The following is a 24,464-nucleotide window of genomic DNA, read 5'->3' as shown; positions in this document are numbered from 1 at the left end:
TTGATATAAAGCTTTCTGTTTTGGATCCAATCTGTTCTTCATAATGTCCAAGATTGGTTCCGGGGTATCTGAAATATCTTTTCGATTTTGGTGTTGAGAGTTTTGGTGCCGAACCAGATTTCTTTCTTTCCCAGCAGAATGTTTTGAGTCCAAAGACGATCCGTCTCAGCGCGATCCCAAGCCGGAAGGTTTGACCATTAATTCGGTGCCAAGCCAGAGGGTGGGGCATCAGAAACAGTCTCAGTGCCAACCAAGGCCCGAAGACAGAGGTGGTGCCGAAGCCTTATGTTTGGTAAAAGATGGCCATGCTGTCCAGCAAAAACTATCAAGTTCCTGTGGGGGGGGGGGGGGGGGGGGGGGGGTGGGTCGGAGGCCTCTATTGGCCCTCGCCCAGTGCCAGACCCTGCCATTTGACAGCGGTCTAGGAATGACGTATCTCTACCTTTATTATCTAGCAACTTGGCTCCTCACCGTACAGGACTGGTTTAACGGTGGCTGGTCTGACCCTGCCTACTGCTTGGAACTGTACACCCTGGGCCTGTCTAACCTCCAAGGGATGCTATATGGGAGCGCTCTCCCCCAAACTACCCAAAAGGACCCGCGGGGTGCTTTTGGCATGGCAGGAGTCTTTGCGCCTCACCCAATGGTCGGATAAACTGACCCAACATACCCCACTGTGGTGTGGCACATGGCTCCGGGAGGTCGCCAACCTCTCAGGCTTTAGAGCGTGGGACCTCACTGGCATTTCCCTACGGGGTGACATCCGGGGTGGGAGTCACATACGCACCTTCCAAGAACTGCAAACTCGTTACTCCCTTCACGCTTCCCAGGTCTACAGATACCTTCAAATATGCCATGCCCTCCATTCTCACATTTCAGATGGCACCTCCCTACCCGAAAATAGCCCGCCTGAAGCACAGACCATGACCGGTAATCTGGGGAAGGGGGGGAGGGGGGGGGGGGGGGGGGGAAGAGAAAAAAAAAACCAAAAAAAAAAAACTCGCATTTATCGTTCCCTCATCAATAACACCCCTAACACACTCACCTCAGGGACAGATGGGAGGGTTGGCTTGGGTCTTTGGATGACGCCGACTGGACGGACCCATTGATGGCTTCCAAAACAGTCACGGCCTCAGTGAGGCTTAGTCTCGTTCAAGTATATTATCTTCACACTGCTGATCTTACGCCGCTGCGTCTCCTTCGCGCTCGGCTCCGATCTGATGCATCATGTCCCCGCTGCACCCATCCACATGCTGACTTATCACATGGTGTGGTTTTGCTCCACAATTACGTGCTACTGGGAGTCAGTAACTGGGGAACTCACTGAGGTTTTAGGCTGGGAGGTTCCTCTTAGCCCTACGAATGTTCTGCTAGGTGTCACCGAGGGGCTGGATGGTTCCAGAGCTGAAGAGCTCTCTCTCTCTCAACACAGCATTGATGGTGGCCAAAAGGGACATTGCAGCCAACTGGCTGAGTTCGGCTGCCCCCACCATGACGCGTTGGCGCAGAGGGGTGGACTGGTGCGCTGCTCAGGAGTGACCCCTGTATGAGGCAAGAGGATGCCCGAAGAAATCTAGTAGAATGTGGGGCAAATGGGTTGGGGTAGTGGAGGACTAATATACTCCATGAACTTTCGAGGTGGGGACTGGGTGCAACACGGTCTTTACTTCTGCCTTGTCTATCAGTTCCTCTTTCTTTTTTTTTTTTTTTTTAAACCGTTTATTACAAATCAAGAATATACAAATATGGGCCCACAACCTTTCGGCCGGCCGCTAGGAATGGCAGAAACATATGGCATACGTTCATAGAACACTTGGCGTTACAAAGGAGCATAAGCAGGAGTTATCAACACCATGGGCCACAGCCATAATACCCCACAGTGCGGTTTCATTTTATACAAACAACAAGAAAACAACACCCACAAGGCTACCCACAGTCAAAAGTAGCAGCACGTGCTCCCCAATGGGGAACCCCAACTATCCAGAGGAGTCCAAAGAGGGGAAGGGAAACAGAGCGAGGACTGGGGGAACCCTGTGCCCGGGGCTAGGGGAAGGAGTCAGCTAAGGGGACGGGGCTGGTGAGGCAGCAGGCAGCAACGGGGGCGCGCAAATACTCCCACGGTAGGCGTTCCAGGGGCCCCACACTTTCACCCATGTCCCAGGCTTACCCCTCGCCACATACACCACCTTTTCTCGAAACATGCACCAGTCCATGTGCTCTTTCCAGGCCGACACCGCCGGGGGGTTCTGGGATCCCCACAGTTGCACAATATCACGCTTAGCAATCATATATCCCAGAGTCACCCACCACGTTTGCGGAGCCGAGCAGTCAGTTGGTTCCCACACATTCAACAGGCATCTCCTCGCTTCCGGCAGCAGCGCAACACGCGTAACCACTTGCAGGACCTCGTGCACACCGCGCTAGAATCGCTCCACCTTCGGGCATTCCCACAAAATATGCAGGAAGGTCGCCACGGCACCACAACCACGCTTACACAATCCATCCTCAGTATAGCCCATACGCTGAAGCCTTGGCCCCGTCATGTAAACCCGGTGGAGTATCTTAAGCTGGACGAAGCGAAGGCGAGCCGGTATAGCCACCTCCTTCGGAGAGGCCACCGCGGAGGTCCAGTCCTCATCGTCCAATTCCAGACCGTCGGCAACCCAAGCCTCGCGAAGGCCAATCAGCAAGCCCGATCGATCATTAATCAGTTTTTTATAAATAAGGGAGATCGTGCTGTCTGGGACGTGGCCATCTAGCACTCTATCCTCCAGGGGGGAAGACTCCGGGATGGAGGCGACGTCTGGGAAGACGGAGCCCAGTGCAGTTCCTCTTTCTTGATGTAACGTCCTCTTGTATTGCCTTGCCCGGCCAAATGTACGAACAGCTGGTATTTGTTGGTTTCCTATAAAATTGGTTATCAAAAAAAAAAAAAAACGTTTTTGGAGTATGGGGATTTTGGTACGCACGATACCCTGTCCCGCTGGAATGTCTTCTGACTCCAACTCAACGTTGAAGTCGGAATCTGATTCTGTGACCAAGAAGGCCTCTTCTTCCGCAGCTGCCGCTTGTTCCTGTTCGGATTCTTCTCTGAAGATATCCAGAGTCTGTTGTGTGCCTTGGAGTTGCATTTCTCGTCGTCGAGCCAGACGATATCGAAGAGTCTTTTTCGACCTGAACGAATGACAGGCCTCGCAGTCTTCTTCCTTGAACTACGGTGATAAGCACAAGTCTGTAGACGAGGGAGCCATGGCGGGTGGTGTTGATCTGGATCGGGCAGTGGAGGTGATTCATGGTGGTCGTTGGGTCGTGCAAGTGGGTGGTCACGCGGAGGGTGTTTTTGTGGACGATTGGAATGAATCCTTCTGGTCCGTTGGTGCAGCTCTTAAGGTGATTGTGAGAAGGAGACAGGTTCACCCCGTCACTTACCTTCCGGGGGGCCCCCGTATCCCCTGGTCTCGGGGAGCCCGGAGAGCCGACACCCGATGTCACAGGTCCGTCGAACATATGACGGAAAGGATAACCGCCCCCCCTTGTCCTTCCCCTTCGCAGGGACGAATCAGCGACGTGGAGAGCGTGGTAGGAGGAGGGGCTAACCCCGGAAGCACAACGGACCAGACCGTGAAAAGAGACAAGGGACACAAGATCGGAGAGGAAGCGGTCGAAGGACTAGGAGAAGAGCAAGGCGGAAGCAACGGAGAAGAAGGACGCGAGGACCGAGATAGAGTCGGGAGAAAGACCGAAGAGGACGGAAAAGCCAAAGAAGACGAGACGTGGTGCGAGGAGTGGTGGTGCCCACCGGAGGAGGCTGGAGAGCGGCCGCAACTCAGGGAGAGTTGCGGCGGAGCCTGTGAGTAACCCTGAGCGAGGGCGCAAGAGGAGCGGGTGGAGGTTGGGACCGGGTACAAGAAGGGAGGGATTGGCTGACGAGAGGGAGCACTGTTTTGAGTAAAAGTCCGCAATTGTCTGCACTGTTTAGAGTAAAAGTCCGCAATTGTCTCCGTAATCGTGGTTTGTCAATAGGAATGATTAGTCATCCCTAGGACTGCACTTTCCTGAAACCCCTTTTCTCCCATGTTCTGTTTGTCGTTTTGAGTTGCCTAAGGGTCATATACACGAGTAAGGAAGAGAGTACGAACCCTTTCCCGATCTGTACCTTAATCCCTTCGCTCCCCCCCCCCCTTTGTTTTACCTCTTCACCGTTCTCGCCCAAAATCACCTGTAAATACAAACACCCTCATAGGAAAGGAGGGAAGCACAATTCTCACGTGGTGTTGCGGTGATGGGATACAACCTTGGCACATACCATATACGTTACTGACAGCCGTCTTTTCCTCTCTCCTATGAGCCTCCCTGGGACGAATGTGGGTCCGGATATACAACTAGGAGAAGAATCTCACAAAGGACTCGGAGCGGTCGGAAGGGGCGGAGAACCATCAGTCGAAGGACCAGTAACAGAAGAACCACAAGGGACTGTTGAGACATCCATACCACCCTCGTGTGGCCCATTACCTGTCATTTCGAATAAAACTCGCAGAGCATCTCACTATATACAGCCTCCTCGTCTGATTATCCGACCCGCCCTCCCACAGTGATCTTGTAGACGTCGGGGATGGCGGTGGCGATGTACAGGACAGGGCTAGGTTTTATCCAGGTTTTCGTGAGGAAGGCGTTGTCGGGAGAGACAGAGTGAGGCGGTCCCAGATTTCTGTGGTGTGCTTGTGGAGGAAGCACGTGTTGAGAAGGATGCAGCTGAGCTGGTCGGGTGTGCTGTTGGTCGGCTGGGTGGCGGGAGGTGCTGGTGTGCGGAGGTGAACAAGGGTGCAGTTGCGGTAGGAGAAAGGTCCTTGGGTGTCCTTCGCTGACTCAAGGTGGCAGGTGGTGTGGCGTACAGTGTGGAGGGCGAGGAGGGAGCTGGCATTGTATCGGTGAAAGGTCCGAGGGCCAGCGACTGTGGCACTGGGCACGGTCCAGGAGCAGAAAGGCTTGCCTTTGGCATGCAAACAGCCTCCATTTAGTGGTGCGCGGGGGGCTGGACAGCTGGGAAGCGGCAAAGTGGCACTGGAGGAGGGTGGGCCACAGGGGATCGCAGGGGCAGATCAGCAAAGCAAAAGGAGAAAAAAAAGGAAAAGTGCAGAATGGACAGAAAAAGAATCCAAGAAAAAAAGGCAGAAAAGGCGAGGCAGAGGGCAGCCCAGCAACAGTGCAGCGCTGCTCTACCACTAGACCACTAGAGATGAGGCGGGTGGAGGAAAGCCTCGAATCACTGACCAGAGGGTCCGATAGTCAGCAGCAGCAGGGAGCTCGGGCAGCAGCTACCTGGCGGTGCTGCGTAATGAAGGGAGCAGTCCACTGATATGGTAAGGAGCCCTCACAGTGCATGTCAGAGCTGTCTACACAGACCGCTGCTCTGCCAAGTGTATCTGGTAAACCTGAGCTATGCCTGCTGGAAAAGGTGATGAACACTCAGTTGGCCGAATACATCGAAAACAACAACTGCTTAGATGAAACCCAATTCGGATTCAGGAAAGGACATGGAACAGAGACAGCTCTCATTAAAACAGCGGATGAAATACGAACAACTATGGATAAGGGTGGAGCTGCAGTCTTGGTGCTGCTGGATCTTTCAGCAGCATTTGATACGGTGGACCACCCAATCCTAATTAAACGTATCTCAGCCATAGGGATCAAAGACAGAGCCAAGGCTTTACTAACTTCCTTTCTAGCCAATCGATCACAACAAGTAAAATTGGGCAGTTTTCTCTCTCCTCCCTTTTCCCAACCATGCGGTGTCCCCCAGGGCTCTTCACTAAGCCCTACGTTGTTTAATCTTTATGTCGCAGACCTTGCTAGAATCATAAAAGCTCACGACCTGCGACTTTCATCTTATGCTGACGACAGCCAGATTGTTATAGAAATATATGAAAATGGAAATTCAATCGCAAACAATTTAAAAAAAGGAATGTCCACCATCTGCACTTGGATGTCAAAAAACTGTCTGAAACTAAACACCGACAAAACTGAGGTGATGATATTTGGAAAGCCATACCCCAGCTGGTCGACCTCCTGGTGGCCAGAGGAACTAGGCTCCTCCCCGGTTCCGGTCACTAAGGTCAAAAACCTTGGAGTTTTATTTGACGATAAGTTATCATTCATGCCACACGCCAATTATATCACCTCGTCCTCATTCTACACCATCAGAATGATAAAGAAGCTTCTACCCTTTCTTCCTCCTAGCGCAGGAAAAACTCGTTAGCACCCTTGTCATATCTAAAATAGACTATTGTAATGGACTACTTATTAATGCACAAGAAAAAGTCCTGCAAAAATTACAAATGGTACAGAATGCTGCAGCTAGGATTCTCTCAGGCACTCCCAAATTCAAACCTATCTCAGGAGTCATACGACAGCTTCACTGGCTACCCATCAAGAGCAGGACTAAATTTAAGGCATTATGTATAGCCTATAAATCAATCCACGGCTCAGGCCCCGAATTCCTTAAGAAAAGCTTTTGCCTGTACAGACCCAGCAGGACCTTACGTTCTAGCTCTAATCAGCTGCTAATGGTACCTAGAACCAAGAAAGCCACCTGGGGCGACAGGAGATTTGTCGTGGCTACATCCAAACCCTGGAACAAACTTCCGCTTCATATCAAAAGTTCCCCTACATTATTATCTTTTCGGAAGAACATAAAAACATGGCTTTTCCAATAATACTCTCCGTCTGACTGTTTCGTTTAAGTTGTCCTATAGCGCCGAGACACCCCCGGGTAGTTGCGCGCTCAATAAATTGCTTAAATAAATAAGGAGAGGTTTGGATTTGGTGCAGAATGATACCTATTGGGCAGTCTAGTGAGGGCGGACATCACAGCATGAGCACGACTGAAAAAGAGGGAATAAAGTGTCCTGCTTCATCCCACCCAACTCTGTCACACAAGGCTGCAGACACTAGCAACGTCTCTCCTGCAGAACATGTATTGAGTGGTGAGAGGACAGAGCTCCACATGCTGCGCACATCCTTCCCGGGGGAGGGTGGGGAGGGGAGGATCAGCTCTTCTCTCACCTTTTCAGACCTTTTCCAAAATAACACATGAGCTGCAACAACCCTGAGCAAGAGAACGCTATTAAGGATGAACAGCAGGTCTGTTGAGCGTTCCCTCTGAACATAAAAATTGCTCAGCGCCATTCCTCCAATGGGGCAGAGCGACATGGGACTGCTCAGCACCTCCCTCTAATGTGGTAGAGACTGAACGGTTCAACTCCTCCCTCTAACGAGGCCGAGAGCCAAGCATCGATCCGTATCCCCCCCAGATAGACAAGTGACACAACAATACGTTCAAACTACCAGCTCATGCCTGCATGCCATGCCCCAGCGCATGCCATGCCCCATCACATGCCCGCATCCGGGCACATGCCCGCATGCCATGCCCCAGCACATGCCAGCATGCCATGCCCCAGCACATGCCATGACCCACTACATTTTGAAAGAGGAGGAAAGAAGACAGATGCAAACTTTTATGTCAGTATAAATTATCTTCTACCGACATTTCATTCCAGGAGGAATGGTGGGAAGCCTGAGCGTTGTATGCCTCCTTCGATGCGAACAGTCCTGGTTCACTAAGGACTTTCCACGTCCTTACCCAGAATACACACAAAGCTCTTCAATAATCGAAGGAGCGCTGACAGAGGGAGTGAAGTCTGAATCAGCAGAGACATACTCTTTACAGACCCACCAGAGCACAGTGTTGTAACTCAAGGTATGTCAGCCTCCCTGTGCTGTTCAATGACCAGTGTTGATAGTGAGTAACTGGGCCTGACTTCAAGTGTTTGTGGGGGCTTGGCTTTTGTCTGCCACAAACTATGGGAGTTTGTTAGCCCTCGGGTGAGGTGGATAGATGTTCAGCGCAGCTCAGTTCAAGGGCCCAAAGATATCCTACCAGCCTTAAGTAGGAGGAAGTGCACGGTCCTTCTAATGAAAGATACCCATGAGTGAACTCGCATGTCAGAGTCTCTGTTAAGCTCACTCGTGGGTCTTTGGGCTCGGTTTGTTTTTGGTTGTTTTTTCCGCTTGACAAAAAACAAGAACACACCAAAACTTGATAGTCAGGTGCCCTGTTGGTCGTCACAGCTGTAGCTGCATCTGGATGTAGTGTTTGATACAGAGGAGTCTTCAGCACTGTCCCAAACTGGAGCAGTCCTGATGGAAACGGGATCTTTAAGACCTCCACAGCCTCATGTAGGGAGCCTGCATCGCATGGTGTGTGGTCCTTGTGAGGAACACCACTCCTGCAATACAAACATACCTACACACACACACACACACACACACACACACACACACAATGTAACACAAGAGCCACCCACCCAGTTACAGGAGGCTGAACATATTTCACAAAGAAAGTAATCCGGAGTTAAGGTAAAAAGGCCCGGAGCCTCTACAGTCCTTTCTTCGATAGTACAGTGGCCTCTTTGTATTTACTTAGAGATCTATAATTTCAGGGCTGCCAAAACAATGGTGCTTAGACTCAACGTACATAGGTACAGAGATTCATTTAATGTATACACATACAGGGATTTATTGACGAGAATAGGTCACGCTAGAATAAAGTGTAGGCGGAGAAGTGCTCTGTGCTCTCAACATGATGAAGACCAGTGAATATAATAAAATCATGCAGCACGGCCTGAAGAATTACTACTTGTGTGCCTGTTCTATATTCATCCAGGGGCTCTCTTGTAGCAACTTTAAGGTTGTAGAGAAGCATCTAACTGAGAGAAAGGCAAAATTAATTTCACAAAATGTTACCCAACTGGTAACAATTACACAAAGAGTGGTAGCGGGGTTTGCTTAAATGAGCATAGGGTGGGTTATGAGGTGGAGGCCGAAGTCTGCAGAGTTAGAATGAGTGTTGTTGGGTCCACAGGCAACGGTCTCAGTCAAGCGTGTGCAAGTAAATGTTGTCTAAGCAAATGGCTACCACTGACCGTCAGCATGGCGAGGTGGCACACGCCACGCTCCAATATCGGTGAGGGAGCAGTCTGGTGATCCCCCTATCTAGAAGTCTACTGGTGGTGGGGGGGGGGGGGGGGGAAGAGAGAAGAGGAGGAGAACAAATAAAGAGGTTCTTGTGTGTCTTTAAGGACGTTCAAATCACAGGTGAGAAGGTGTGGAAATTTAGTTCGTAACTGAACATTATCTGCGCCATCTTGTCTCTCCCCAAGCGCCACACGCAGAAAACGCGCGACGGCCATTTTAGGCACCATGACCTCATTGCCGATCGCCAGCGCGTCCCTCTGGCGCTGCGAACATCCCCCCCGCGCGCCGGCCACCCCCGCTCTCATACATGGGCCATAAACCCTCTCCTTCTGCGCGACCCTGCCATGGAACCACATCCCGCGCCTGACCGACACCTTCTTTCATCCCATACATGGTCATACATCCCTTTGATAACCCCCTTCCTCTGCGCCAGATTGTCCGAACCGATCCCAGGCCATCACATAGCCCTGCGGATGCAGTTTATTGCCCCTACTGTAAGGAAAACACCCCACATCAAAGGGATTACAGTAGATCAAGGCCCCCCCCACCCCCTGAGACCTGACCAGTCGCACACACCCCCGGGAATTGGCGGAATGTCCAGCTGTGTGATAGCCATCTCCCACTGTGGGTGGGGTGGGGACTTCCACTGTAGATATGTGTGGGAACGAGCTTGAAGTGGGGATTCCAAGGATGTCTTTCCGTACATCAAAGTCTCAACAAGAATGTGTAACATGTAATAAAGCAATAAACCTGTGTATAAGAGGCCAGGCCTCAGAGATGTGGTTAGAGCACCTCGAGACGATACCTTGCTGTCCGATCTGATGTGTTCTGCTCCGACGGAATAAAACTTTGTTTCCTGCCTTCCAGTCTCCGGCGCCTGCCTCTTTTGTTGGTTAATCATCGAATGGTATAAGAGGCGATTACCGCCGGGCAATACTTGAAAGGTTATCGACTGAAACTGCCGCTACCATTTAACAAAGGGGAAACAGAAAGAGGATCATAAAATCAAATGACATCAAAGAGATGCTCCTATGTACACCAGGGGCGCGAGAAGAGAAGCAAGTAACACGCCGGAGTGATCAGGGAGCTATCCTGAAGCAAGGAGATACAGCTTCAATGTGTAAATACTGTTTGTTGCTTAACTTTACCCAACTGGTTATCACAAGGGGAGGTGGCAGAGTCCAACACTCAGAAAATCAATGTTTTATCCTTTCAGGGGGATAGTTACTTTAAGCCATGACCTGGTCCTTGGGAACTAGAAGCAGACCGGGACGAAAGATCAGCACTGGAAGGAATCTGACCTCTCGCCCAGCGGCTTGGATCAGGGCTAAGTTTGTGGGCACACTCCTTAATCCTGCTCTCCAAACAGATCTTAAGGTCCTGTTTGTTTCGACTCCAACCAGAAATTAAGGATTTACATGTTAGAAGGCTTCGGATCTCATGAAATTCTTCATTGTGAATCAGGTGTTTTGCATGCAGGAGTTAATGGGGCCTCAGGTGCTCGCCAATAAAAGCCACATTTTGTTACCAATACTTCCCTTTTTCTCTGGTTCAGGTTGGGTCTCCTTCCTCCACAACTCCCCGTCTCCTGGCACGATCACTCACTTTCACAGCCTAAGCTGAAACACAACATTTTCAAGTGATAAACGCGATCTCAGAGCAGCCTCTGGTGGGTCTGCTCTGCCAGGGATGCTTCAAAATGTCTCCCTTCTCTATTAAATGGGTTTAATAATTGTGTGCGTCCGAGGCAATGACTGTGGGAGCCTCGCTGGAGTGACCTTAATCCAAGGGCCTTTGACCCCCTCCCTCACAGTTCTATTCCCAGTTCCATCTCTGTCCCTTCGCGCCACCAGTTTTAGCCACATCCAGTTTCCTCCTCATCAGTCTCTGGTCCACACCATTCTTGTAAAATCCCACATCTCACCATGCTTCATCATCTTATCTTCTCATGCTCCTCCACCATCTGTTTCTTCCACTCTCTAACACTCCCACTTCACCTCTTTTACTCAGCCTCAGTCACTGCCCACTTACTTCCACGCCTGCCTGTACTCACCATCCCATCTCTCGTTTTGTACATAGATCACAGCCGTAGCAAAGGTGGCCGTGGTGGTGCCGGCAGGCACTGTGGGGTCATCCAGGTAACCCTTCCGGGCCTCTCCTTCTCCTTTGGGGTTCCCCACGTACTGTCCCAGGACCACATCATTCGTTGTCACCTCAGAGATGCACTTCAGAACCTTCACCTAAAGAGGAACATCTGTGTTACCAGTGATGCAAGCGAGCACAGCGGGCACCACACTGCAGACACCACAACTAACAAAGCGCAGTGTGCGCACACCACACTGTAAAACGCACAATAAACATCTCGCCACAATTAACAGCCATCCTGCAACAGATCACAGACACTGCAAAACCTACAACTAGCACCTGCAGACACCACACAACATAGATCGCACACTGCAAATGTTAGAATGGACACCACCGAAACAGTCACCTTACACTGCTGACACCAGCGGATTCCCTTCAGTACAACCCTGCAACAGACCCTACCACTGAAGCCCCACAATAGACACCCTACACTCTACAGCGCACACTGCCCACCCCGCGACACAGACAATGACATTGGAGTAAGTGAACCCGTGCAGGCCGTCCCTGGCACCCTCTGATGGGGAGGCTGAGGCGCTCTGCTTCAGTCAGGAGCTGGAATGAGTGCTGCGGCACAGAGCTCAGAGTCCTGGAATGAGTGCTGCGGCACAGAGCTCAGAGTCCTGGAATGAGTGCTGCGGCACTGAGCTCAGGGTCTTGGAGTAAGTGCTGTGGCACTGAGCTCAGAGTCTTGGAGTAAGTGCTGCGGACGTAGGCTCCGTGTCCTGGAATGAGTGCTGCGGCACAGAGCTCAGAGTCCTGGAATGAGTGCTGTGGCACTGAGCTCAGAGTCTTGGAGTAAGTGCTGCTGATGTAGGCTCCGTGTCCTGGAATGAGTGATGTGGCACTGAGCTCAAAGTCTTCGAGTAAGTGCTGCTGACGTAGGCTCCGTGTCCTGGAATGAGTGCTGCGGCACTGAGCTCAGAGTCCTGGAATGAGTGCTGCGGCACTGAGCTCAGAGTCCTGGAAAGAGTGCTGCGGCACTGAGCTCAGAGTCCTGGAATGAGTGCTGCGGCACTGAGCTCAGAGTCTTGGAGTAAGTGCTGTGGAACTGAGCTCAGAGTCTTGGAGTAAGTGCTGCGGACGTAGGCTCCGTGTCCTGGAATGAGTGCTGCGGCACTGAGCTCAGAGTCCTGGAATGAGTGCTGCGGCACTGAGCTCAGAGTCCTGGAATGAGTGCTGCGGCACTGAGCTCAGAGTCCTGGAATGAGTGCTGCGGCACTGAGCTCAGAGTCCTGGAATGAGTGCTGCGGCACTGAGCTCAGAGTCCTGGAATGAGTGCTGCGGCACTGAGCTCAGAGTCCTGGAATGAGTGCTGCGGCACTGAGCTCAGAGTCCTGGAATGAGTGCTGCGGCACTGAGCTCAGAGTCCTGGAATGAGTGCTGCGGCACTGAGCTCAGAGTCTTGGAGTAAGTGCTGCTGACTTAAGCTCCGTGTCCTGGAATGAGTGATGTGGCACTGAGCTCAGAGTCCTGGAATGAGTGCTGCGGCACTGAGCTCAGAGTCCTGGAATGAGTGCTGCGGCACTGAGCTCAGAGTCCTGGAATGAGTGCTGCGGACGAAGGCTCCGTGTCCTGGAATGAGTGCTGTGGCACTGAGCTCAGAAACCTGGAATATGTGGAGGGTTTTACAGTTTGAAGGGCTTGTTTAAGAACTGCTCCCAACAACAGCGGAGAGGGACAGAAGGATAATGTTACTTACCCAGTAAGCACCTGTTCTTGGCATGTAGAGCTGTAGATTCACATGCTTTGCATACTCCTGTCATCTAGTATTGGGTCCGGATGTTTGCAGGTTGTTTTTGTCTTTGAAGACATCGAAAGAAGGCCTCACCATACCTCGTGACTGGAAAGACTTCTTCGAAGACAAAAACAACTTGCAAACATCCCAACCCAACACTAGATGGCCGGAGTATGCAATGCATGTGAATCTACAGCACACATGCCTCGAACAGGCAGTTATTTTAGTGAGTCAGAGTGCAAATCGTAGCACAGCATCGTCGTGCAAACAGTGCAGGCCCTGCAGCACAGGCAGCACGGAGGGCAGCTCATATGGAGAAGGCAGGGCTGGGACTGGTGGAGCATTTCACCAGTGCACCAAGAACCGACACCAAGCAGGAGTCAGCAGGAGTGGCGAGAGGTCTGCTGCACCGCTAGGGTCTCTGAAGGTTGGCACTGTGCGGAAAGCATGAAGCGGTTGAAAGCAAGGGTCTTGGCCAAATTCCCACCCTGGTACCACTCTCACGTCTCATCCTCGCTTGAGCCAAAATGCAGCTATCGCTGGGGACCAACCTTTTCATCACGGACGTCATCTGAGTCGGTAGAGCAGGGCTTCTCCATGGCCACAAGACACAGCATCTGCAGAAGGTGATTCTGCATGACATCTCTGGAAGGAGAGAGAGAGAGCGAAGCCAATGTGAGACAGAGTGAGACAGGCGGGAGAAGGAGATCAATGCGAGATGGAGACAGCACTCGCAAACAGCTTCTGGACTTGGAGTACGCCAGATGTCCCTCCAACCCTTGCTTCCTACGCTGGCCACGGCAAACCCACAGCTCAAGGTCTTGAACACTGAATACTAAATATAGCCCTCTAATCTCTCACCCCCCCCCTCACTGGCTAGGGCAAGCACACCGCTCTCTAGCTCCAGACACCCCGCTAACGTTCTCCTCTAAGGACCAGAGGCCTGCAAGGACTCCCAAGTCTTACTGCCACATCCCCAGCCAGGCTCGGGGTGGATGAACGAAGGTGGAACGACCACGAATGACTGCCTGACTGATAGTGCGCAGAGGGCAACGCTTCCCTGCAGAGACTAGAGCCAAATGGTGTACGATATATCAATCCAAACAGTAAAACTATAGTAAGCTGCAAGGTTTGTTAAATTTATGTGACCACCTGACCTGGCGGGGATGGGTGTAGATTAAAATGCCACAGAGTAACAATGCAATGCCAATTCATAAAGTGGTGTTCTCTCCATTTGCTTAACCGCAAAGGCAATAATTTTACAATGTTGTCTTTATTCAACTATTACACGTGCATGATTCCACTCAAAGTTGTATTTCATCCTCCTTAATACATCACAAAGGCTGTACCCCTCGCCCTCCCACTGTCAAGTCTTCAGTCTACTGAGATTCTCTACTTGTCTCTCCTCTTTCATGTAAAAAAATGTAACCCATTCCTTCGAACTTCACTCAGATGCCTCAAAAACCTGTCTTGACAGACTACTCCGGTAACAGCTTTTGCGTGGTGCACCCATCTCAGCCTGAAAACAGCTGAAAAAGTAGCCTGCGCTTATAAAGCATTCAGAAACATAACTTCTTTAACTGCGCACAGCCACAAACAGCCATTGCCAGAGTCTACCTGGACTTGTAAAGAGAAGGAGTAAAAGAAATGACTTTTGTCGAGCCGAGCAGTTGCAGAAACGTGGCCACTTGCTTTTACACTGCAACTGGCTTCATGCGACCAGGGAGTCCCATGTGATGGCATCTCAGCCAGGAGGAGGTGTGAAGTTCTCCTACCACCCAGAAGCAGCAGTGTCAAAACACTGTCAATCCTGCTTCCTTCCTCACTGGTTCAAGGGCCTTCATAAAAGCCCCTGCAGACCCTCAAATGTGCTCCAGGCCCACTGGACGGCCTGCCCATGGAGACAATGCTGGCTGGTACCAGGCCCACTGGATGGCCTGCCCATGGCAACACGCTGGCTTGCTTCCCATGAGGTACAAAGAGAAGCTTTGAGCAATGCGACCACAAAGGACTAAGAGCAATTCTGCTTAGAAGGAGACTTGATACAGACGCAGAGAGCGCTCTTGGACAATACAAACCAAAGTGAGCTGAGCAAAGAAACCTAGCTCAAAGAGAAGGTAAAGGTCCTTGCCCGGTGCCTCTTATTTCAGTGAAGACTGCACTAGACAGCACGGATGATCCGGCACCCACACCGGACAACCCGTTTAGTGGCAGCACAGAGTCTAGCTGACACCACAATAGTCTTGGACTCCATCACCTAAATTCATACGAGAAGACGTACAAAGTTACTGAAAGTGCTTCAATCTCATCTAACATTTGAGAGTTGTAACATGATGGGCGGCGCCCGTATTTGCCGGCATGAGATGGAGGAATGGGTTTCAATAAAAAACTCTAAAAGAGAAGCAGTTTACTTCGGCTTGTCCACTACTGCTGAAGCCTTGGATCCAAGGTAGTTCTTTCTACTTTGAGTGGCCGACACTAGACCCACAGAACGGAAGCATCACCCAGGACCTCCTCTGAAGGCACCTGCCAAAAAGGCAGCGGGACACTGTGCACGGTCAACGGCAATCCGAGTCAACGAGGGACTGGAGGGGGTCGCTGGCTCCGGAGAGCGAAATGTGGCTATGACGGCTTCATGGTGTAGCGCTCTTCAGAGGGGCGTCTGCAGCGCTTTCCTACAGTGGAGGAGTCCGGACTGATACTGGGGTGTTCCAGATCCCGGGTGCCTAGAAGGAGAAGGCCCGATGCGTTTTTTGATTTTACACTTTTCTGCCCTGTCCGATGGTGTTCTGGCTGCAGATACGCCAAGACATACCCTCGAGGGTCAGCCAGATATGCAGGGGTGCTGGGTCTGATGGCTTCATAAAGGATGCAGGTGCTTTGAAGACTACGCGGGCGGTGAAGAGAGCCAATGTTCTTGACAGTCAGAGTTGGTTGAGGAGCGGGCAATGTTTGAGGAGTTGGGTGTCTTGACTGGGGGAGACTTCAAGTAGAGTTACGCATCGTTGGCATAGTGGTGACGTTTTGTGGCGATAATCGGTCAGCAGGCCACCAACAGGCCTTTACTGCTACCACAGATGCATGGCCGCGAGTCTTCCTACATATCTTAGTAGCAGCTTCATGACAATGGCTTAAATAACGAGAACCCGTGGCTGGTCCTAAGAGCAAGCCAGGTGCCAGGATGCTTTTTTTTTAAAAAAATCTTTGACATTTAGGTTACATGTACATGAAAGGCAATATACACTCTTAGAACTATCCATGCATTGAATCACTTATCAATAGTGGAAACATAATACTGGTACATGAAGTTTCAGCATTTCAAGTGTACATAGGGTGCCTGCTGCACCAGAATGTATGCGAGTCTTTCAGATGGATCAGTGTGGACTCCTGAACAGATTTCGTGTAATATAAACAGTCAAACCAACAACCACAACATAGACTGGTGCAAGTATTCCCTCCCCCCCCCCCACAACGTGCCAAATCACGTCAGTCTGGCTATTACTCCCCTACATTGGCGTCAGCTGTGCTCACCCTTTGTGTCTATTCGAATATTCATGTACATGGAACACCACGGCCGCATACGGACATGGCCCGCGGAACCTACTCTGGGCCTGCATCCCTCCCCTCGGGTTGTCCCCTTGAGCAGACCGCCTCAGTGTGCTGAAGTGCCTGGAGCAGTCCCTCCCACCGAGTAGCTATGGGCCCCTTCCTCAATCCCAGGGTCTCTTCCCTTGGTGCCAGGATGCTTTTCTTAAAGCAAGACATATGTGCGGCTTGAAACACAAGCAGATTTGGGCAACGCAGAGAAGGGCCTGGAAGAACAGTTGGTTTCAAGAGCTCTCCTCTAGGGCCTCTTCCGAAAATAATCAGTATCTAGATTTGGCGTCAGGGTTCAGACAAAAGAGCCCGAGAACCCTGTCCAGGGACCTGGCTGACTATTGCAGGTCCAGTAACAGGGGGCCGCTGTGTTCCTCTTAACACAGCTCTGTTGCTGCGTGTCAGGGCGATGGGTAGGGTATTAATATATTTTTGTGGCAACTGATGTCATCATACACCACTGAACATACACGCTGCGGCAGCTCATGGGCTTGCATTGCTGTGAAGTCACCATCACAGGTATTAATTAAAGTAAGCGGCCTGCACGTCAGTGCCCCACAACGGTCCATTATAGTTAGATGGTGTTGCACATTTGTTGTCCTCGTCTCTGGTGTTGGGCAGACTCATAGTTGTGGCTTCAGTCACCGTTCTGAAGATTTGTTACGGACTTCTGTTATTCCTCACCCTCTTTTCACTGTGGTCCTTTGTGACAGCTACCCTCTTGTTTCTGGACCTTTGCTACAGAACTCTTGATCTCCGGGTATTTCCTAAGGGTCTCTTCCATGCGAGAGACCCTGTGCTGTTGCACAGATCATCCGGAGTACTCCCGTATGCAGACCCTACGAATCGCCTTCTCTGCATCCATCATGCATTTCTTCTATGCCCTTCATTGGATTATCACCTCTTCCGGGATCTTTGGGGAACATGTCCTGGGTACTGAGCGAGCTGGTACCCGTTAGAACTGTGCAGCCCGTCCATACTGAACAGACCCCGCCTCAGGCCCCACAAAGTCTAGTAACGAGCTCTCCTGAGACACAGGTTAGCCAGTATTCAACAGATGCAGATCTTCACTCTCAACACACTGACTGAGTATGCTGGCTTCCTCTTTGCAGTCTGGGGCAGGCTAGATAATTCTCCTTTCGGTGGAAGAGAGTCAGTCGCCACCTTTCAGTGGCCAGAAAGGCTGGTCAGCCTCCTAACTAGGGCATGTGTGTAAGGCCTGGGCCCTGGACTAGATTCACACTGCCACTACCACCCATGTCTGGAGAGTCCAGGTGGAGGGGTCAGTAGTGATGGCCCACTCAGGAAGGGACACACTGGTTGTCCGTCAGTCCATTCAGCGCCGATAATCAAAATAACATGGGTCACCTTGAATGGACATGCATGGCTGAAAAAAGGAATGCCACACCATAGTACAGAAAAAGGATTGGAAGAAAATAAATCATTGTCCTCAAGTCATGCGGAACATTTGCTCCAAGAATCTCCTTCACTTTTGATTGCAGGAATGTATTAATTGCTACTTCAAAAGCTGCCTTTTCAAGAGTTTGTTTCCAAAAGTTTGATGTTGAAGAATCTCAGAACTGTTTGAGTTAAGAGCGTGGGTTTTTGGTGCAGGATCTTGAGCATTGAAATATTAGCATGTCTGGTTCCCCTTTGTGGGGCTGGTTTTGACATCACTTGTCCTCTGGAGACATGTTTTGATCCAGCCTAGCAACGGCTTCAACGGTCTCAGCCGCCTGCTGTAATGAAGATACACAAATAAAAATAGATGCGCGTATACATCATTGTGATACTGTGGGGGAAGCCCTGCTCACCCAGTGGTCTGTAGAACTGTCATTCACATTTTGTTTGCACCCAACCACATCATACAGCGTGGGGCAACAGGTCAGCCCACTTGTTTGTTGTGCAGTGAGTGAGGCATTTTGTCTGATCACGTGTGCACATCTGCGTCAAAAGAAAAGCATGTCACTGCCAGGGCTGGTGGGCCAATAGCTGGTCAGTGCTTTTTATTCCCATTCGTCATTTTAGTCACCCTTGTGTTTTTAAACTTTGTCTTCAAGCTGTAATTCAAACCCAATAGTAACTTTTATTTGCACCAATAAGGATCATATATTTACCGGTGATGCGGACTAAAAGTATAAACCATTTCCATACCTGTTGTAGGTACACCCAACAGCTGAGAAGCACCAGAAATATGCAACTGGAAATATATGTGATCTTTTATGATTATATCAATGCAAACATATGGCTGCCACATCTAGGTAGCAGCATTTTCTATCCTATTTTTTTGTGCTACTTGCTTGCTTTAAAAAGGTAGAAGGATTCTGTTACTTACCCTGTAAGCATCTGCTCTTGGCATGTAGTGCTGGAGATTCACATGCTTTGTATACTGCTGCCATCTAGTGTTGGGCTCAGATGATTTCAAGTGGTTTTCTTCGAAGAATTTGTTTGAGTCACGAGGAAGTGCGACGACTCCTGTTGGTCATACTGCACATGGCCATCAACTTCATTGTTCGATTGTTTTACCACATGTAGATGAGAATGGAGTTGTATTAAGTATTAGTAATGTGATGTCCATGCAAGTAATGTGAATCAATGTAAATAAACTGATCTACACAGGCTTCCGCAGAGGAAGGAGGGTGCATGTGAATCTACAGCACTACATGCCAAGAACAGATGCTTACAGGATAAGTAACATAATCCGTCGAGTCATGGGTGCTGTAGCTACACATGATGTGCATCAACTGTAAACCAGTCCCTCTCCTGAAGCGGTGGCGAGCCTGTGGGGGATGCAGTGGTTTGAAAGTCTGTAACACTTATTGGCCAACACTGGCTTGTTGACATGCAAATACATCCACACAATAATGTTTAGTGAAGATGTAAGTTGTGGATCATGTTGCTGTTTTGCAAATGTCAGCAAGTGGAATATTCGCCAATAAGGCCACAGAAGCCCCTATTTTACGAGTTGAGTGAGCTTTGGGGTAACAGGTAAAAATCTTTAGCATAACAAGTTTGAATACATTTCACTATCCATCTTGAAATTCGACTTTTAGAAATAAGATTTCCAGTGTGGAGAGATGAAAAAACAATCCATAATTGCTTAGTCTGTCTAAAAGTTTTCGTTCTGTCAATGTAGTACATTAAAGCTTGTTTTACATCCAATGTCTGTAAAGCTGTGTCTGCAACACTAAGGTTGTGGAAAGAAGACAGGTAACTATTGATTGATTAATGTGAAAGGGAGAAAGGAATATGCTACTTACCAGTATGCATCTGTTCTTGGCATGTAGAGCTGCAGATCTACACACTTTTGCGTAGATCGCCATCTGGTGTTGGGCCCGGATGTTTGCAGTTTGTTTTTCCTCTTGGAAAGTCTTTGGCAGTCACGAGGTCGGTGACTCCCTTGATTCGTATTGCGCATGGGCTTCGGCTCCATCCTCAGATTTCGCCAACAGGGAAAGATGGAGCGTAGTAATAACAGTGAAGAAACCCATGTGTGTTGTATCTAAATAAGATAGACTGGAACAGATACAGGTAGCCGGGGAGGTGGGTGGGCGTGTGTAGATCTGCAGCTCTACATGCCAAGAACAGATGCATACTAGTAAGTAGCATATTCCGTTCGAGGCATATGAGCTGCAGATTACACACTTTTGCATAGACAATATAGCAGTTGCCAACCTTAGCGGCGACCACCGGTATCTGTTGCAGTGGTTTGAAAAAGTGTTTTTAGTACAGCCAGGCCCACACTAGCTTGTTGATTGGTTTGCACATCTACACAGCAATGTTTAGTGAAAGTGTGCGGTGTTGATATCTGCAAGGCAGCTACATGGTCATCTAATGGGATGTTCCCTAGAAAAGCCATAGAAGCCCCGATCTTTCTTGTAGAGTGGGCTTTAGGGGGAACAGATAGCGTGCGTTTCGCTTTGTGGTAGCAAATCTGTATGTATTTTACAATCCACCTAGCTATCCCTGATTTAGAGATAGGGTGGAGAGAAAGAGACAAACAGTTGCTTTGTCTTTCTGAAAGGTTGTGTTCTCTGGATATAGTAAAGCAAGGCCCTTTTAACAGCCAGTGTGTGTGTAGAGCCCTTTCTGCAATAGTTTGAGGTTGCGAGAACAAAACCGGTAATTCTACCGATTGGTTTAGATGAAAGGGTGAGATGACTTTGGGTAGGAATTTTGGGTTGTAACGGAGGACAACCTTGTTCGGGTGCATTTGGAGAAAAGGTTCTTGTATAGTAAGTGCTTGTATTTCACTGACCCTTCTAAGGGAGGTGATGGCTACAAGGAAAGCTGTTTTCCATGTGAATTGCAGTTCGCATTTGTGCAAGGGTTCAAAAGGCGGTCCCATTAGCCTTGTGAGCACTATATTTAAGTTCCACACAGGTGAGGGTGGTACTCTGGGGGGAATTATTAGTTTGAGGCCTTCCATGAAGGCTTTAATGGTAGGCACTCTGAAAAGTGATAGGTGCTGTCTGTTTTGTAGGTAAGCGGCAATTGCTGCGAGGTGTAGCCGAATGGATGTATATGCTAGGTTACATCTTTGTAGGTGTAGTAAGTAGCATATGATGTGCTGTATGGATGCGTCTAGAGGGTTGATTGTGTTATGGCAATAAACAACAAATCTTTTCCACTTGGCAGCGTAGCAGGCTCTAGTGGTAGGGCGTCTAGCTTCTCGGATTACGTTCATACAGTCGGGGGAAGGTTAAGGTATCCAAATTCTAGGATCTCAGGAGCCAGATCGCAAGGTTGAGCTGAGCTGGGTCCGGGTGTCTGATCTCTCCAAGGTTCTGGGTTAGGAGGCATGGTGAGAGGTGCAACTTTTGGTGTGGCACTACCGAGAGTTCCAGCAGCGTGGTGTACCACGGTTGTCTGGCCCATGGTTGGAGCTACTAGAATCAGTGTGAGGGAGTGCTGTTGTAGCTTTCGCACCACTAATTGAATTAGTGGGAGAGGTGGAAAGGCGTACGCAAATTTTCCTGACCAGTTCATCCATATCGCATTGCCTTTGGACAATGGGTGTGGGTATATGGCGGCGAAGCTTGGGCATTTTTTGTTTTCGTGGGTGGCGAAGAGGTCTATCTGCGGATGCCCCCACATCTGAAAGAACGGGTGAAGTTCCCACTCGTGGATCTGCTGCGTCTGCTGAGCAGATCTGCCATGGTGTTTTGGACTCCTGGGGCATGCTGGGCTAGGAGAAAGATTGTGTGGAATTGCCCATCTCCATATGCTCTGTGCTAGGAGAGAGCTGTGGAGAGTGTGTGCCGCCTTGTTTTTGAATGTAGTACATGGCGGTCATGTTGTCTGTGCGAATAAGGACTGCCTTGCCTAAAATCTGTGTGTGAAAGGATTTTAGGGCTAGAAAGATTGCCAGTAACTCCAGATGGTTGAAGTGGAGTAACTTGTTGCGGCGTCCATGTGCACTGCGAGGTGTAGTAGATGAGCTACCCAGCCGGAGGGCGATGCGTCTGTTGTCGGGATTATTTGTGGAACCGGGTCCAGGAACGGTCGACCTCTGGAAAGATTTGTGGTGTTCACCACTGCAGAGAACGATGGGTGCGACCGTCTACCAACACCAGATCTGTCCGTTGCCCCTGGGCCTGGTTCCACTGGCGCGCTAAGCACTCTTGGAGTGGACGCATCTGGAGTCTTGCATGAGGCACTATGAAAATGCAAGAGGCCATCATCCCTAGGTGGTGGTTCACCGTGAAGCCTAGTTGGTGAAGTAGTTTGATTGTAGATGCGGTGTGGTGTACACATTGGTTGTAGGACGCTGCTTTTATCAGCCAGTCGTCCAAATATGGGAAGACGTGAATGTGCTGTCTTCTGAGATGTGCCGTCACTACCGCTAGGCACTTGGTGAATACCCTTGGTGCTGTTGTGACCCCGAATGGGAGCACCTTGAACTGGTAGTGTTGACGGTCCACTACAAATCTGAGGTACTTTCTGTGAGCATGGTGTTTCGGAATGTGAAAGTATGCGTCTTTCAAGTCCAGTGTGGTGAGAAAGTCGTTCTGGGAGAGGAGCGGAAGTACCTGCTGAAGTGTTACCATGTGAAAATGGTCCGAATGTATGTATGTGTTTAGAGGCCGAAGATCTAAGATAGGTCGTAGAGTCTCGTCTCTTTTTGGTATCAGAAAATATAGGGAGTATACTCCTAAATTTTGTTGACTGGCGGGTACTGTTTCTAACGCCTCTTTTTGTAGGAGGGAGATTACCTCCTGTTTTAGTAACGTGGAATGTTCTTGTGACTTTGGGCGTTGCCTCGGTGGAATGTGGGGGGGGGGTAGATGTGAGTTCTAGGCAGTACCCTGAACGAATAATTTGGGTCACCCATCTGTCTGCTGTGATGGACTCCCAGACGTGAAGGAAATTTTGTAGTCTGCCCCCGACCGGATTGGGGTGGTCTGGAGGGAGCAGGAAAAAGTCATTGGGTAGGCGGTGTGGCTGAGCGGGCGGTATTTGTTTTGCCTCTGCCTTTGTTATTGCCTCTATAGCCGCCTCTTTGATAACCCCTTGTGAAGGTGGATTGAGAAGGGGATTTGTAGGACGTGGACGCGCTATCTGAGGAGTAGCCTCTGCCCGTGCCCCGAAAGGAAAAGCGGCGAAAGGAGCGCCTAGGAGGGTGTGACTGTAGGGCTCCCATAGATTTCGCCGTATCTGTCTTTCTTCATCTTAGAGGGCCTCATCTACCTTTGGACCGAATAGATGTTCTTGATCAAATGGATGGTTTAAAATGGAGGCCTGTACCTCCGGTTTAAAGCCTGAAACTCTCAGCCAAGCATGGCGACGGAGGAGGACGCTAGTGTTAATGGCCCTGGAGGCTGTGTCTGCTGTGTCTAAGGCACAGCGTATAGAGGTGTTAGTTATGGTCTTACCCTCTTGAATTAATTCATTGGCCCTATTTTTGTATTTTTCTGGGAGATGGTGCAGGATGGTTTCTAGCTCATCATAATGCGCTCTGTCGTATCTGGCCAATAGCGCTTGAGTGTTGGCGATGCGCCATATATTGGCTGCCTGTGACGCAGTGCGCTTTCCTGACACGTCCAGTAGCTTTGACTGTCAGGCGGTGGTGCTTCGCCGGACGCCTGGGAGTTTGACCTCTTCCGAGCAGTGGAGACCACTAGGGAATCCAGTGGCGCTGGCCCTTTGATATAGGCAGGATCTGTGGGGGCAGCTTTATACTCTCTATGCGTGGGTTAATGACCCTAGCCCGGACTGGGTCTTTAAAAACCTCTGGCGCATGTTTAATTACCCCTTTGAGCATAGGTAGTATAGAAGTAGACCTATGTGCAGTATCAAAGGTGTCTAGGAGGAAATCTTCCTCTACTGGGTCAGTGTGTATCTCTACCCCGTGATAATGTGCCGCCCTCTGAAGTAGGTGGTGAAAACCTAATGAGTCTTCTGGCGGAGATGGCCTGGATGGATAAAGGTCATCTTGTGGGACATCTGGAATGTCTGGATTATTATAATCATCCCATGGGTCTGGGGATCCTGTAGGGGTGGGGTCTTATGGCACATCTGCTGGGTCGTAGTATGGGTCCCCCTGATCATCATGGTCTGGAGACTGGGTCGGAGAGCGATGAGGCAGGGGTGGAGAAGGCAGAGGGGGCTGAGGTGGAGGAGGCGGAGAAGGCATTCTGAAAGGGGAGGTAGCACAGTCTTTCCTCTTTGGAGGTGGAGGTGGAGCTGGTTTGTCCAAATGTCTCTTTTTAGAAGACCGTGCCAAATGTCCAGTTTTTGGATCCTTGGTAAGTGTCTTTTGCAAAGGATCCGGTGTAAATAGTTCTTGCGACACTGGCTGTTCGGTGCCGAAGTTTTCGGGGCCGATGGCTTTTTAGGCTTGTCTGTGCCGTGCTTTTTGGAACCTCCGATTTTTTGGTTGGCGCCGAGACAGGCTTCGGCGCGGGAGTGTCGGTGCTGAGGGCCTTATGATGTTTGGTCGGCACCGAGAGGC

The 24,464-nt window shown here is 50.1% G+C and overlaps 1 protein-coding gene across 5 annotated transcripts in view; it reads right to left on the bottom strand.

Annotated features, from left to right (window-relative positions):
* The window catches only part of G6PD (glucose-6-phosphate dehydrogenase), a 136,145-nt gene that overhangs the window by 37,678 nt on the left and 74,003 nt on the right, over positions 1-24,464 (bottom strand). For all 5 annotated transcript variants that reach the window (XM_085629907.1, XM_085629909.1, XM_085629910.1 and 2 more), the window contains exons 8-9: positions 13,465-13,558; positions 11,087-11,273 (exon numbers count right to left, since the gene is read on the bottom strand). In XM_085629907.1, the coding sequence (XP_085486033.1) occupies positions 11,087-11,273; positions 13,465-13,558 (281 nt within the window). The remainder of the gene's footprint in view (positions 1-11,086; positions 11,274-13,464; positions 13,559-24,464) is intronic.

The sequence above is a fragment of the Triturus cristatus genome, chromosome 10 (genome assembly GCF_964204655.1).
Source record: "Triturus cristatus chromosome 10, aTriCri1.1, whole genome shotgun sequence".
NCBI lineage: Eukaryota > Metazoa > Chordata > Amphibia > Caudata > Salamandridae > Triturus > Triturus cristatus.
This window is presented reverse-complemented; position numbering and strand designations above follow the sequence as displayed.